The sequence below is a fragment of the Lutra lutra genome, chromosome 7, assembly GCF_902655055.1.
Source record: "Lutra lutra chromosome 7, mLutLut1.2, whole genome shotgun sequence".
NCBI classification, from domain to species: domain Eukaryota; kingdom Metazoa; phylum Chordata; class Mammalia; order Carnivora; family Mustelidae; genus Lutra; species Lutra lutra.
In genome coordinates this window covers 18,733,907-18,749,849 of record NC_062284.1, presented here as the reverse complement: position 1 = coordinate 18,749,849, position 15,943 = coordinate 18,733,907, and the positions used below count along the sequence as shown (strand labels likewise).

Below are 15,943 nucleotides of genomic sequence, written 5' to 3'. Positions count from 1 at the left end.
ACATCTCCAACCTGCAAGTGTTCCCATGGGCGGGACTGACGGGGGAACCCACCTGACTTGATGGCTGCATACAGCGGTAAGCGCACGATGACAGGAAACTCGTTCTTCCTGACTGCATAGCTTTCTGGGTCGGCCCCGTGGGTCAGGACGAGGAGCTTCACCAACCCCAGGTGCCCTCGCTGGCAAGCCAAAGCCAGCATCCAGTTCAGCAGCCGCTGGGGGCTGCAGGGACCTGGCAGGAGAGGACAGGATAAAAGGAAGGTGCCACTCTGGGGTTTTGGTTGTTCCCACCCTGATCTCGCCTCGGACCATTGGTAATATTAAGCTGTCCCATTTCCAGCCAAAAGTCACTTCTGTCAAGTCAGTAGTGTTTCCCGGAACAGTCCCTCTGAATTGCATATGCCATTTTCCCATATCATAATAAATCCGCCTCCTCGGCACACAATGCCGAGTGAGGAAAAGTAGCATATACAGTATGATTGTAACTGGATAAAAAAATGCATGTGTGGAAATAAGACTAAAAGGTACTACCCCGTGTTGCAGTATTATCTCTCGGTAGTGGGGATTGTGACCATTCGCCTCACCCCTTTCTCCATCCCCAGTCCTGACCTCATGTCCAGAATAGCATTACATACAGGGACATGAGCTTTGGAGACAAGCAGCTTAGGGTTAAAATATTTTAGCTGTGTAATCGTAAACAAATTTCTTAACTTCTCCCTGCTCAGTTTACCTGTTGGTAGAATGGGAGTAATAGCACTCGTCCTCTCAAGTTTAATGTGAGGATTGCATGACATAATGTATATCAAGTGCCCGGCTTAAAATATTCTAACTCATTATTTGTCATTATGTTTTTAGAGTACTAACACTTTCCTGCATTTCTAAATTATCCATGAGTACATATATTACTTTCAAAAATGAAAGAAAAAGGGCTTTGGTGGAAGAAATCAATCTAACTATCCAGCCTAAAACTTTGCAAATTACTCCCTGCAAGTACCACCTACTTAATTCCAGGAGGAAATAACACTTAGCGCACTGAAGGAACAGGGACAGCGTGGGCTGAAGTATTACAGTATCTTCAAGTTCAAAGTAAATGCAATGTCTTTTGGACGTAGCGGTCACGGAAAAATGATCTCATCCTCCATGCTGCCACTTCCCAATTGCATCATAATCCTGTCTCATTTCCAGAGGCTGGGAGTCCTTAGGAACCCAAGTGCTCCCAAGCATGGAGGAAGGGACCCTCCCCTCCATGGTAGGAAACTGATCAGGAAGCAGGGGGGAGGTCGGGATGGAAGAAATGAAAATCCAGCACAGAGGGTGCCTGGCGTAGTGCCTGGGTTGCAGCAGATGCTAAATCAGTGCCTCCTCTTCTCCCTCTGATAACTAGAATTAACAATTCAAAGGAGGTGGTACTCCGACAGATATTAACAAGTGATCTCCAACTCGCTTCCTGCAACTGTATCTAGAGAAATCCAGTCATCATGCTGTTAACGTCTGTTGAGGATGGATGTCTACCGATCCGAGGAGGTTGTCTAAGGCTATATTTCATAGCCATGATTTTAATAGGAGGAAATCAGAGCTCAGAGGAGTTTGGGAATTTACCAGAAGTCCCACAGTTGGTAAATGACAAAGTCAAGACTTAAACCCTGTAAAGCTAAAGGATTTAAACACTCAAAACCAAAGGGTGCTCTCTCAACCGTATAAACCCCACACGTATCTTCTGAGGCCCAAATCCAATGATACTCTGGGAGAGTCCCATTAGGGTCTCCATCCTTCCTCTTCCTCCTTTGCTCCATTTCCACTCAGCTATGGAGACCAGACAGTAGATAACGACGTACTTGAAATGACGTCCACAACTACACAATGATGTGCCTACCCCTATGAGCCTCTCATCTCTCCTCTTCTCAAACCCTCCCTTGTTCTCAAGTTGTGTCTTGTGTGTCTTCTGGTTTCATCCAGTGGCTGCCTTCCTCCCGATTTGGGAATTCATAGGGACACGCTGTTTTGCCCATCTCTGCACTTCCTGCAGGGTCCAGAATGATGCCCTAGACTCCTTTCGTCCTCAGCCACTCTGTCCCTGGTTGAGGTGAAGATAGGACGCCCCAAAGCAGCTGAAAACCATGCTCATGTCCAGCCAAGCTCCCTGCTTTGCAAAAGTGGGCGACCGAAGCCCTTCCCTCTCTCGTCTGCCAAGTAAACTACGAACCCTGCAAAACCCAGCTCAGACGTCAGCTCCTTATGAAGACCAGAAAAGACCATTCTCAATGTGTGCTCCCAGATCACTGTGTAAATACTTCACCCTCACCATGGTTATACTACATAGAATTACTGGGCTTTCTGCTTCTATTGTCTCTGCTTAGCCAGGAGCTATGAAAGATCTGGGATCACCTTTTTAAAGAAGTCTGTGTATCTCTTAAGTTCTTCAGAATGCACGGGAAGGCAATAGTGAGAGACTCATAGGATGAATGTTCAGTAAATTCAAAATGCACAATTAGGTCATGAGCCAGCCGGCATGGATGCTTTGGGGCTAGAACAGAGCTAATCTTGGGGATCCCTGAAGAGAGGGAGTCTGCCCTCAGGGACACCCAAGCTCCTCCTTGCCCTCCTGTGTTTCACTGGACCCAGTATGCACCTGTGAACCATAACACGATCCTGATTTCTACCTTAACCTCATTCTCCCTCCAGACGTGTGAAGGGGGCACTGGTTTAGAACCAAGTCCGAGCACAAATCTACTCAAAGCACACTGTGGGACAACCCCCCTACCCCTGACAGGACGGCTACATAATATGTGGGGACCAGTGCAAAATACGAAGGTGAGCCCCTTGTTTAAAAAAATATCAAAAATTTCAAGATGGCGACCGTGGAGTGTTGAACCAAGCACGGGCCTTCTGAGGGCCCACACCGTTGCACACCCATGACACTGGCCGTGCTCCCAAACAAACCCTAACTCCCAAACCGCTAAGGTAATAATGCCTTGTGAAGAAATGAGCTACCGAGCCATAAAAAGGCACGGAGGAACTTTCAATGCATGTCATCAGGTGAAGGAAGTGAACCTAAAAGGTAGACGGGGATTCTCTGCACTTCCACATCCACATTTCCGAAAATCTAAAACTTCTTTAAGGACAAAAACTATTAAATTTTTAAAAAAGGGACATAGGTCCATATTCTCTATCAAATATGGTGTCAGAAAATTTACCTCCTGAGCTCAAGGGACTGAGACATGGGATGTGGCAGTTTTTACTGTGGACTGTCAGTGTGATGGCCCAGAAATCTGGTTCTCTCACTTGGTGAAAGTGTCAAGGAACAAGAAAGCCCATGCCCATCCCCACGCCCCCCAACCCCCACCGGCAAATGTGTGTCTGATTCCAGAGAAGAGGTGACTCCCGAGAGGTGGGCAAGGAGCTCAGGGCCTGGGATTTACCTTGCAAAGATTCGAGCAACTCCTGTACGACGTCAGTATGCCCAAAATGAGCCGCCACCACAGCTGGATTGTCGTCGGTGGGCTCGGTGGGCAGCTCCACCCGTCTCTCAGTGAGAAGGTACCGGACAGTCTCCAGGTCACCGTAGGCCGCCGAGATGCTCAGAAGCTGGCCCTGGTCAACACAGAGCAGGGACAGGACTTCAGTGAGGTGGGAGCTGTTAGAATAGCCAAGACAATCAGCTGCACTTGCTTCCCCAAGCCCACAGGCGAGCCTGGAGCCAGGCTGTCTGGGATCATGCCACAGGGTCATGGGCGGCTGCAGAGGACTTGAGACAAGGCTCATGCAGAGTGAGAGGGGCTGGAAGCGTCCAATCACACGCAATTTCAAAGATTTAGTGCAAAAATGTCAACTATCTCGTTGATCAGTTTTCTATGGAGTACGTGTTGAAGCGATCTTTCATACATTCGGATCAAAAAATATGAGTATTTCACCTGTTTCTGTTTACTTTTTGAATGTGACTGCTAGACCATTCAATATAAACGTGACTACCATTCTGTTTCTTCGGGACAGCACGGCTCTTCGCCTTAAGTTTCACGAGGCCGGGGAGTACGTATCCTCATCCGAAGCAGTGTATTAATACGTGTATTAATATTAATATGGGGGTTCAGAGACGTGTTGTGACTCGCCCAAGATCACACAGCTAGAAATGGCTCTGGAGGACTGTACAAATGGCCCCGACTTTTCATGGGCTTGCTAGGTCTGCAAAAAAATGCTGGATTGGCATGTACAGAGTTTGGCTGCGTTACTGAAACTTTAAGTCCTCCTGAAACCTGGCTAGTTCCGAAGGACTTGGGCATCTGTAGGGTTCAAGGAGGTGGATGCAGAATTGATCAACATTGGAATGAGGCAGCCTGTGCCAGTGCTGGCATTTCCCGAGGACCTACTGTGTCTAGGATACCCGGGGTCCTTCCATGACCTTCATGAGTTTACAGATAAATCTGAGTCTGGAATCTGCATCAAACAGCCACAAGCAAGCATAGTTTACTCCTAATACAAGTGTATTAGGAGTCAATTTCAGGTGAGACAGGCAGGGATGGGTCAACAGGATCCCAGGGATGAGAACTGATATATTAGGTAGGCTCTTATCATGTGTGGGATACTGCAAGGAGCGTTTTATTTACGTGGTCACACTTAGTCCTGATAACAGTCTTAACCGTCTTATCTACTGTTGATTAAAAAAAAAAAAAAATGGGAATAGCCAGGAATTGCAATTCAGGACAAGGAGACTATGGTGAACCATAGGCAAGTCCGGAGAACAGAATAGAGGGGCTTGGTTTTATAAGGGAAAGGAGGAAGCTGGGAGGGTGTTTTACTGAGTTCCCATTAGCTGGGCTGTTGCTGAGCAGGGAGAAATTCTTCCTTCTTCCTGCTGGGCTACAGAAAGGAAGCCGCTTCTCCCTGGGTATGCAAGGATTGCTTCTTAAGGTGAGTGGTGATGCATGAGAACTTGCCCTTCAGGGCTTCCAGACTCCCATTTTAAATAAGGTTTCCTTTATTTATTTTCACACTGTGTTTCCATCTTGTGGGTGAGGAAGGAGGGAGTTTGCCGCCTGCAGAACTATCCAGGATTTGAACTGGGCTCGGTCTAGCCAAAGCCCATGTTCTCTCCACTCTGTCCAAGACTTCCCAGGAGATGTGGGACTTGGAGGGAGGCCCGCGTTGTCTAAGTGGAATGAATGAGCTGGTCATGTGAGGTATGCATTCCATATGGCCAGGAAAAGAAAAACCCACTGGCCTGCCAATCTGCCCAGGGTGGGGCCCACCAGGCCTGCCATTCCAGGAAAGCACTTGCACTAGGGAGAAAAGCCACAGGGACTGATTAAATGATTCACCACGCACAACCAACAGCTGTCTAGACTCTCGCGGGTGAGAGGCTAAAAATCCCCATCCTCATGAAGTGATGATGTCACAGGAGCCAACCCAGAGGCCAAAAGGAACCAGAAGGCAGGAAGGGTCAAGGCTGGCCCTCTGGGTAGAGACAGCCCAGAGGCTTGATAGCATGTGTTTGTTTATTTGTTTTTTCATTCAAACAGCATAGAAAAGTTTAAAATGCAAAGGAGGTCTCCCTCCATGCCTCTCCTTCCTAACGCCCTTTTGCAAAGGCAACTGCTCTGACATAGCCTTCCAGAATGTGTTCATCTGCATCCACACATGGGTAATCCCACATGAAACCAAACGCTTTTTTTCACTTCACCCATGACAATTTTTACTGGCATATAACAGCCCTGCAGAAAAGAGCACACACTGTGTGTTCAGTCTCATGAATGGTTACAAAGTGAACATATTCATGTAGGGAACACCCAGACCAGGGATGCGAGATTATCTGTGCCCAGAAGTCCCTTTTCTGCCCCGTTCTGGTCACCATCCTACCCGACCTAACCACTACCTTGACTTCTGACACCATAGATCACTTTTTGCCAGTTTTTATATATTATTAAAGAGGAATTATACTTTGCTTATTTTTTATGTTTTTTTCCCCTTTTTTGCTCTGAAATAGAGATTCTTAGCAAAGACGGTCCTGAGGGGCATCCATATTTCTGTCACTCCATGTCCCCCAGTGGTGACAGCTTACACAATTGTAGTTCAAGATTAAGACCCGTAATTTGACATGAGTACAATGTGGGTATTTCGTTCTGCCATTTTGTCACATGTGTATCCATTAGAGTGATCATCACCAGGTAGAACTACTCCATTGAGAGATCAGCCTCTCCTGAGCCCTCCACCATCACAAACCCCAGCAACCATGAATCTCTTTGCCATCTCGATTATAGTTTCCATCATTTTGAGAATGTTATACAAATGGGATCGTACAGAATGTGACCTTTTGGGATTTTTTTTTTAAATTTCCTGCTCAACATAATGCCCTCGAGATTCATCGGAGTGGTTGTGTATTTCAAAGAGTTTCTCTATTTTTTTTAGTTTTTAAAATTTAGATGCAACTAACTAACATATAGTGTACTATTTGTTTCAGAGGTTGCATTCGGTCACCCATTGGTATTAGAAAACACCCAGTGCTCATCACATCAGGTCCCCTCCTTAGCGCTCGTCACCCAATTACCCCACCCTCCACCCCTCCAGCAACCCTCAGTTTGTTTCCTATGATTAAGAGCCCCTTATGGTTTGTCTCCCTCTCTGGTTTTGTCTTGTTTTATTTTCCCCTCCTTTCCCCTGTGATCCTCTCTTTTGTTTCTTATGTTCCACATATGAGTGAGGTAACGTGATAATTGTCTTCCTTTGACTTATTTTGCCTAGTTTAACACCCTCTAGTTCCATCCACGTCATGGCAAATGGCAAGATTTCGGGGTTTCTTTTGATGGCTGAGTAATATCCCATTGTATATACACACACACCACATCTTCTTTATCCATTCATCTGCCAGTGGACATCTGGTCTCCTTCTATAGTCTGGCTATTGTGGACATTGCTGCTATAAACACTGGAATGCGGGTACCACTTCAGATCACTACATTTGTAGATTTGGGGTGAATACCTAGTAGTGCGATTGCTGGGTCACAGAGCACCTCTATTTTCAACTTTGTGAGGCACCTCCATACTGTTTTTCAGAATGGCTTTACCAGCTTGCATGCCCACCAACACTGTTAAGAGGGTTCCTCCTTCTCAAAGAGTTTCTTTATAATGCTTAGTATTATATTTATATTATATTTGTAGTATTTTACATATTTTAGTGTTTATATTACATATTAAATATTTTATATATTTTATTACATATTTTATATATTTGCATATTTTATATACTTACATATTTACGGTTTACATCTATATTATATTATTTTCCATTGTATGTTCAATAATTCATCTGCTAGGAATTCTATGCTGTGTCCAGTTCTTATTACTAGTAAAGTTGCTATGAACAATCACACTTAGATTTCTGTGTGCGCATAAGTTTTCATTTCTCTAGGCGAAATGTTCAGGAATGCACATGCTGGGTCATAATGTAAATGTATTTTTTGTTTTTTAAGAAACTGTTGAATTATTTTCCAGAATGGTTGTTCCATTCTATATTCTCACCATGGTGTATGAGAGAGAGTTTCTCTACACCCTCACCAAAATTTCATGTTGTCACTATTTTTTTTTTAAATCTTGGCCATCCTAATAGATGTACGGTGATATTTCATCCTGGTCTTAATTTGCATTTCCCTAATGGCTAAAGATGTTTAACAATCATTAAGTCTTTTCATGTACTTATTGGCCATCTGTGCTTACTCTTCAACAAAATGTTTCTTCAACTGTTTCATCCATTATTTAATTGGATTGTTTGCTCTTGTTGTCAAGTATTGGGAAATTTTTATGTATGAACTAGGTATGAGCCCTTCATCAGATAGGTGATTTGCAAATATTTTCTCCAAGTCTGTAGCTTGTCTTTTCACTCTTAACACAGTCTTTTCTCAAAGCAAAAGCTTTTTAATTTTGATGAGGTCCAATTTATCAATTTTTTATGGATAATTTCTTTCATGGGTATTCTTATTTTTTTAAGATTTATTTATTTTAGAGAGAGAGAGGAGGCAGGAGCAAGGTGGGGGGAGGGAGAGGGAGAGAGAGAATCTCAAGCAGACTCTGTATTAAGCATGGAGCCTGACATGGGGCTCAATCCCACAACCCTGAGATCAGGACCTAAGCTGAAACCAAGAGTTGGATGCTTAACTCACTGAGCCACCCAGGTGTCCCTCTTTTATGGATATTCTATGTAGACTGTCATGTCATTTGCAAATATAGTTTTATTTCTTCCTTTCAGATGTGTATGCCTTTTATTTCTTTTTCTTGCCTTACTGCACTGGTCAGAACTTCCAGTAATAGACCGAATATAATTATGTATAATTATTCTAAAATAAAACTGCTAGTATTATATTGAGAGCAGATATCCTTGCCTTATTCCCAGTCTTGGGGGTAAAGCAGTCTTTCACTATCAAGTATAAAGTTAGTTGTAGGTTTCTCTAGCTGTTCATCAGGTTGAAGAAGTTCCCCTGTTCTTTTTTTTTTTTTTTTTTTTTTGTCAGAGAGAGAGGGAGAGAGAGCAAGCACAGGAAGACAGAATGGCAGGCAGAGACAGAGGGAGAAGCAGGCTCCCCGCCAAGCAAGGAGCCCGACGTGGGACTCGATCCCACGACGCTGGGATCATGACCTGAGCCGAAGGCAGCTGCTTAACCAACTGAGCCACCCAGGCGTCCCAGTTCCCCTCTGTTCTTAATTGTCTAAGAGTTTCTATCATGAGGGTATTACATTTAATCAAATGCTTTTTCTGCATCAAGTGTTATGATAATGTGATTTTTCTTCTTGAGTTTATGGCTTAATTCATCCAAATTGTTGTAACAAAATACCATAGATGGAGGGGCATAAAAACAATAAAAATTTATTTCTTACAGTTTGGAGGCTGGAAGTCTGAGATTTAGGGTGCTGGCCTGCTCAGGTGAGGGCCTTCTTCCTGATGGCCCATCTCTTGTTGTAGCCTCATGTGGCGGAATAAGGCTTGGAGGCTTTATGGGATCTTTTACAAGAGCACTAACCCCTTTCAGGAGACCTCCAGCCTTATGACCTAATCACCTTCCAAAGGCCCCAGCTCCAAACACCATCACATTATTCAACATACACATTTTTGGGGGGACATCAACATTCAGTCCATAGCAGTCTATTAATAATGGAGGACTTCATTAATTGATTGTTGAGTACTGAACCAGTCTTATATCTCTGGAATAAATTCCACTTGGTCACGGTGTATTACTCTTTCTATATGCTGATGAAATCTATTTATAATATGTTAAGATTTTTTGCATCTATATTCAAGACGGACAGTGGTCTGAACTTCTTTTTGTACTGTCTTTATCTGCTTTAGGTATCAGGTAGATTGGACTCACAGAAGTGTTGGAAAGTATCCTTAGATTTGGTATTAATTCTTCTTTAAACATTTGGTAGATTTCTTCCATGAAACCATCTGGGATTTCTTTTTAGGAAGTTTTAAATTGTAACTTGAATTTCCTTAATAATTAAAGGGTTATTAAAAGTATGTATTTTATACAGGATGTGCTTTAGTTTCTGTTTTTCCAGGATTGGTCCATTTCATCTAAGTTGTCAAATTTATGTGTGTAAAGTTGTTCATGTCGTTCCCTTACAATCCTTTTGATATTTGCCGGGTATGTACTGATATTCCCTCTTTCCTTCCTGATATTAGTGATCCTTCTCTTTGTTAGTTTTGCTAGAGGTTTGTCAATTTTGTTGATCTTTAAAAAAAATACCTTTTGTTTCATTGATTTTCTCTATTGTTTTTCTCTTTAAATTTCATTAATTTTCTACTCTTATTTCTGGCATTTCTCCCACTTGCTTTGGATTCATTTTGTGATTTCTTGTAGTTCCTTCAGGTGTGAGTTTGGATTATTACTTTGAGACTTTTCTTCTTTTTTAATGGACGTATTTAGTGCTATAAATTTCTCTCTCAGCACTGAATTAGCTGCACCCTATTAATTCTGACATGCATTTTCATTTTCATTTAGTTCATTTTTTTTTTTCTTTAGGGATTTCTGTTGAGACTTTCTCTTTGACCCATGGATTATTTCAAAGTTTGTGATTAGTTTCCAGGTGCTTGGAGATTTTTCTATTATCTTTTTGTTATAAATGTCCAGTTTGATTCCACTGAAGTTAGAGAACATATTCTGTCTGGTTTTAGTTCTTTTAAACGTGCTGAGGTTTACCTTGTGGCCTAGAATATGCAGTCTATCTTGAGATATGGTTTGCGGACCCTTGAAAAGGATGCATTCTGCTCTTGTGTGGAATGTTTCATAAATGTCAGTTCAGTTCTGTTGGTTGGTGGTGGTAAGTTCTGTATCCTTGCTGATTTTCTGCCTGGTTGTTCTAGCACTTGTGGAGAGAGGGCGTCAAACTCTCCAACTATTATTACAGATTTATCTAGTTCTCCTTTCTGTTATATCAGTTTTTGTTTTGCTATTTTGCAGCTCTGTTGTTTGGTGCATGCGCATTTAGGATTGCTATGTCTTCTTGGTGGACGGACCCCTTCATCATTATGAAATATCCTCCCTGTCCATGGTAATTTCCTTTACCCTGAGGTCTACTTTACCTGATATTTAGCCACTCCTTTCTTTTTTTTTTTTTTAAGATTTTATTTATTTATTTGACAGAGAGAGATCACAAGTAGACAGAGAGGCAGGCAGAGAGAGAGAGAGAGAGGGAAGCAGGCTCCCTGCTGAGCAGAGAGCCCGATGCGGGACTCGATCCCAGGACCCCGAGATCATGACCTGAGCCGAAGGCAGCGGCTTAACCCACTGAGCCACCCAGGCGCCCTAGCCACTCCTTTCTTTTGATTAATATCTGCATGGTATATCTTTTTCTATCCATTTACTTTCAACCTACATCTATCCTATTTGAAGTGAGTTTTTATAGGCATCTTATAGTTGCTCATGTTTTTTTAAAAATATACTCTGCAGGGGCTCCTGGGTGGCTCAGTGGGTTAAGCCTCTGCCCTCGGCTCAGGTCATGATCTCAGGGTCCTGGGATTGAGCCCCGCATCAGGCTCTCTGCTCAGCGGGGAGCCTGCTTCCCTCTCTCTCTCTGCCTGCCTCTCTGCCTACTTGTGATCTCTCTCTCTCTCTCTGTCAAATAAATAAAGTCTTAAAAAAATAAAATATACTCTGCAATCTCTTTAAGTTTATGTATTTGGACTAATTGTGTTAATATAGCTATTTATTTATATGTTAAATCTAAGTCTGTCATGCAATTTTTTTGTTTTGTTTTCTGTTTACTTTTTCATTTTTCTGATTTTTTTCCCCCTGCCTTTCTGTGGCTTCTGAGACATTTTTTTTTTTGGTCTGAGACATTTTTAAAATTCCATTTTGATTGGTCAATAGTGTTTTTGAGTGTATTTCTTTGTATTGTTAAGGTGGTTGCTCCTGGTATTACATACATAGCTTAACAATTCTACTGGTTCAGTGTTTTATCAATTCAAGTGAAGTATAAAAACCTTTCTTCCTCTACAGAATTTATGACCAGATGGGAAATGCCTGATATAATATTATGTAAGGATAGGCAGCATACAAATCTATATATACAATATGACTGTATCTATATCAGAAACAACAACATATGCACAGATCAGCAGACAGAGAGAAAATATAACAAAACTGTTAAGTGGGACTGTTTGGATGCATTAAGAATAAGGTTACTTTCTTCTTTTCCTCTCTACTTTTACATATTTCTAAGTTTTCTTTTTTTGAGCATGTGCTATTTTTATAATGGAAGACAAGTGAAAAGACTACAGTAAGTTGAACCTTCAGATTGGCCTTTCGGTGTTCACATTTGTTACTCCTCTGTCCTCCGGGAAGGTGAAAGGGTGTGCATGGATGGTGGCAGGTTCAGAAGTTGGTTTGAAAGGACCAGCAACCATATGTTTACATGTGAAAGGAGGTTAAAAAGATCCCCATTATGATTATGATGATAACAAAGGAAATAATCTGAGTGGTAACATTCATCCAAGCCAGATCCCCAGTCTGGCTTGAGGAGCCAGCATCGACCCTACCTTCTCCAGCTGGGATGTGCTTTCATCACAAGCCTCTCGGAGCAGGTGCCGGGCCCTGCTGGGGTCTCCTTGCTTGTATGCAGCATGAATGCCTTCTGTCCTGGGGCACTGTGCTGTGGGGTCACCGCCTGGTGTGGACGGTTTGCTGCCCATGTCCTCAGCACCTAGTAGACAGAAGCACACACACCAGGTCACTGTCACTGGCCAGGGCTGCTCATGGGGATCACGGGAGAAGAGCTGCACGTGCTCTCTATGACATCCATCTGAGGCCTTAGAAAGAGAAAGGGATGGGCCTGAAATAATGCCGGTGTCATGGATGACAGCAGACCCCGGGCCCTGCAGCCCTGGGCCAGGGTGGGGGGATGGGGGGTACTTCCAGTGTGGGGCTGGTGCTCAGCCGAGCTGTCTGCACAGCCACACTGTGCTGTCATGGAGGGGGTCCAGGACACCTAGGGTGGTTGTCTGGCTGGTGACAGCCAGGCTGATCTCTCTAACAGGAACAGAGTAGCAGGGATTTTGGTGGGAGAATGGGTGGTCCAGCCAAACTATGCCCCTGCTATCTCCCTCATGGGGATATAGTATCCATTGGTGGTAGAAAGAAAGGTCTCATACTAGGGATTTGGAAATCTACCCCCTCTCTGCCTAGAGAACCCCACTAAGGGCATGGGATTTAGAATCAGCAGCCCTCATCCATACCTGCCCTTGCACAAGTATGCCACATTATGATCTTGGCAATCCCCTGAAACTCTGGGTCTTGGGACCCTGGCGCAGGGTGTCCCTAGGATGTCTCCTGACTCTGCCATTGGGTTATCTGCGATGTGGCTCAGCCATCGGTCAGTATCTTGCTGTTCCCTAATAGTGGACACTGGCTGTACGGGGTGGAAGGTGGGCCAGGCTGCTCCACGACAACTGAGCAGCTGGAATTATTTAGCAGGCAGGGTCAGCTTTGCAGGAGGCCAAGAGGCAGAACGCTGGGGCATCTACTGAGTGGCTGTGATGGGCCGAGCACTGTACCGGGTACTGAAGATGCAGAAGTAAGGGAAGTCAGCTCCTGCACTCACTGAGCTAAGTAATATTCCTTAAAAGACTCCAAAGAATGAGGAGTTATGTCCTTATCATGTTGAATGAAATAGGGAGAGAGTCTAACCATTCTTGGCCAGGTCCACACAGTCAGTAAAAGGCAAACCTGAACAGAAGTTTGGTCCCCTAGCTCTCAGGCTGGGGTGAACCCCCTCCATCTCTCTGTGGCCTCTTTGAAGGAATAAACAAAAAAGAAGCTTCTTCTCATGTGAAAATCATGCTGAGCAAGGCTGGCTTCCAAATATTCCTATCACAGAAGCAAATCACACTACAGCAGCTAACTTTTGGGAAAAAAATTAATTTATTTACAATAGCATAAAACTACATACTTAGAAACAAATTTAACAAAAGATGGGAAGACCCAAATAAATGGAAAGAAATCCCACATTCATGGATTAGAAGAATCAATATTCTTAATATGTTAATTTTTCCCAGTGTTATCTATAGGTTCAATAAAACCCCAACCATAGTTCTCATAGGCTTTTGGGGATAGAAATTAACTATCTGGGGGCACCTAGGTGGCCCAGCTGGTTAAGTGTCTGCCTTCGACTCAGGTCATGATCCCAGGGTCCTGAGATCGAGCCCTGAGTCAGGCTCCCTGCTCAGTGGGGAGTCTGCTTCTCCTTCTCTCTTCTGTTTGTGCTCTCTCTTGCTATCTTTCTCTCTCTCTCTCTCAAATAAATAAATAAAATCTCTTAACAAAAATAGAAATTAACAATCTGATCTTCAAGTCTGTATGGAAATTCAAAGGATCTTAAATATCCCAAGTAATCTTGAGAAAGAATACAACTGGAAGATGTATACCACTGGTAATTTCAAGACTGACTATTTCAAGACTTACTATAAAGCTATAGTTATCAAGGGGTGCCTGGGTGACTCAGTGGGGTAAGTGTCCAACTCTTGATTTCAGCTCAGGTCATGATCTCAGGGTTGTGGGATCGAGCCCCATGTCAGGCTTTGCACTGGGTATGGAGCCTGATTGGGATTCTTTCTCTCCCTCTCCCTCCACCCCTCCCCAACTCATGCTCTCTTTCTCTTTAAAAAAAAAAAAAAAAGAGAGAGAGAGAGAAAAAACCCTACAGTAATCAAGATATTGTGGTACCAGTATATACAGATAAATCCATGGAACAGCATAGAGAGTTGAGAAATACACTCATACTTGTAATACTTATACATCCAATTGGTTTTGGGCAAGAGTGCCAAAGCAATATAATGAGAAAAGCAGTCTTTTCCACAAAAGGCGCTGGAACAACTGGATATCTACAAGGAATGAAAAGAAACCCAGGCTCCCACTTCCTATTGCACACAAGCATTAACCTGAGACGGACCATGGACCTACATAAAGTTTAAAATTAAGGAACTTCTAGGAAAAAAAAAAATGACAATAACTTTATGCCTTGAGAGGAAGCAAAGGTTTCTTAGATGGGACAGAGAAAACAATAACTATGAAAGGAAAACTGCTAAATCAGACTTCACCAAAATTTAAAATTTCTGCTCATCAAAAGATTGCTCTACCATTTAAAAATGAATAAGCAAGTCATATACTGGAAGAAAATATTTATAAAACATAACCCCCCCACCCCACCCTCAAAAGGAGAGAATGGTATCCAAAACACACAAAGGACTCCTATGACTCAATAATAAAGGACAGCCCAATACAAAATGGGCAAAGATTGGAACAGAAGATATTAAAAATGCTCAATATCGGGGCACCTGGGTGGCTCAGTCAGTTAAGCGTCTGCCTTTGGCTCAGGTCATGATACTGGGGTCCTGGGATTGAGCCCCACCTGGGGCTCCCTGCTCAGCGGGGAGTCTGCTTCTCCCTTTGCCTACCCCTCTGTCTGCTTGTGTGCACTTTCTCTCTCTGTCAAATAAATAAATAAAACCTTAAAACAAAACAAAACAAAATGCTCAATATCGTTAGTCATCAGGGAGATGCGAATTAAAACCAGAAGGAGACACCAGTCCACTCCCAGCAGAATTACTAACATTTAAAAAGTCTCCCAGTACTTGGTGAGGATACGGAGCCACGAGAACACTCATAACTTATTGGCTGGAGTATAAAATGGTATAACCGCTTGGAAAGAAGTCTGGTGGTTTCTTATAAAACTAAATATACAGCTACCCTCCGATCCAGCACATCTATTTTCAGATATCTACCCGAGAGAAATAGGTCTAAAAAAACCTATCCAAGAATTTTCAGAGCAGTTTCATTCACAGCATTTCCAAACTGTAAATAGCACAAGTGTCCATCGGCAGGAAACCGGATTAACGACGACTGTGGTTTAGTGACTCTTCAGCAATAAAAAGGAATGAAATACTGATCTGTGAAATGAGTGACAGGAAATCTCAAAACATAATGCTGAGTGAAAGATGACTGCACAAGATGATTCCATTTATATGGCGTTCTAATCGACGGGTGGGGGAAAAACGTCAGTATAGTGCTTCCTGGAGGCAGGGTCAGGCGTGAAATTTACTAGGGAAGGGGCACAAGGAAACTGATTTTTTTTTTCATTACACTGGTGTTATTTGTCAAAACTGACCAAATGGTCTAATGAAGAGTTGTGCATTTTGCTCTATACAGATTTTATCCCCAAATGCTATATAAACAATATTGAACTGTAGTAAAAAACACGAATGCCGAAGATTGTGAGGGGGAAGTATACAGATACTTGCCACTTTCTTTGAAATGCACTGAAAATATTGGATTGATGGATGAATAGAGGGATGGACAGATGGACAGAACGTGAGAGAGCAATTTCAGAAAATGTTAATTGTAGACTTTAGGTGGTGGGTAATGGATGTACATGGTTCGAGTCTTTCAACTCTATGTTTAACATTTTTC

At 43.0% G+C, this 15,943-nt stretch overlaps 1 protein-coding gene across 2 annotated transcripts in view; it reads right to left on the bottom strand.

The window, feature by feature from the left end:
• LRRK1 (leucine rich repeat kinase 1) overlaps nucleotides 1-15,943 on the bottom strand; it is a 120,993-nt gene that overhangs the window by 68,304 nt on the left and 36,746 nt on the right. For both annotated transcript variants that reach the window (XM_047736287.1, XM_047736288.1), the window contains exons 3-5: nucleotides 12,019-12,182; nucleotides 3,420-3,591; nucleotides 53-232 (exon numbers count right to left, since the gene is read on the bottom strand). In XM_047736287.1, the coding sequence (XP_047592243.1) occupies nucleotides 53-232; nucleotides 3,420-3,591; nucleotides 12,019-12,182 (516 nt within the window). The remainder of the gene's footprint in view (nucleotides 1-52; nucleotides 233-3,419; nucleotides 3,592-12,018; nucleotides 12,183-15,943) is intronic.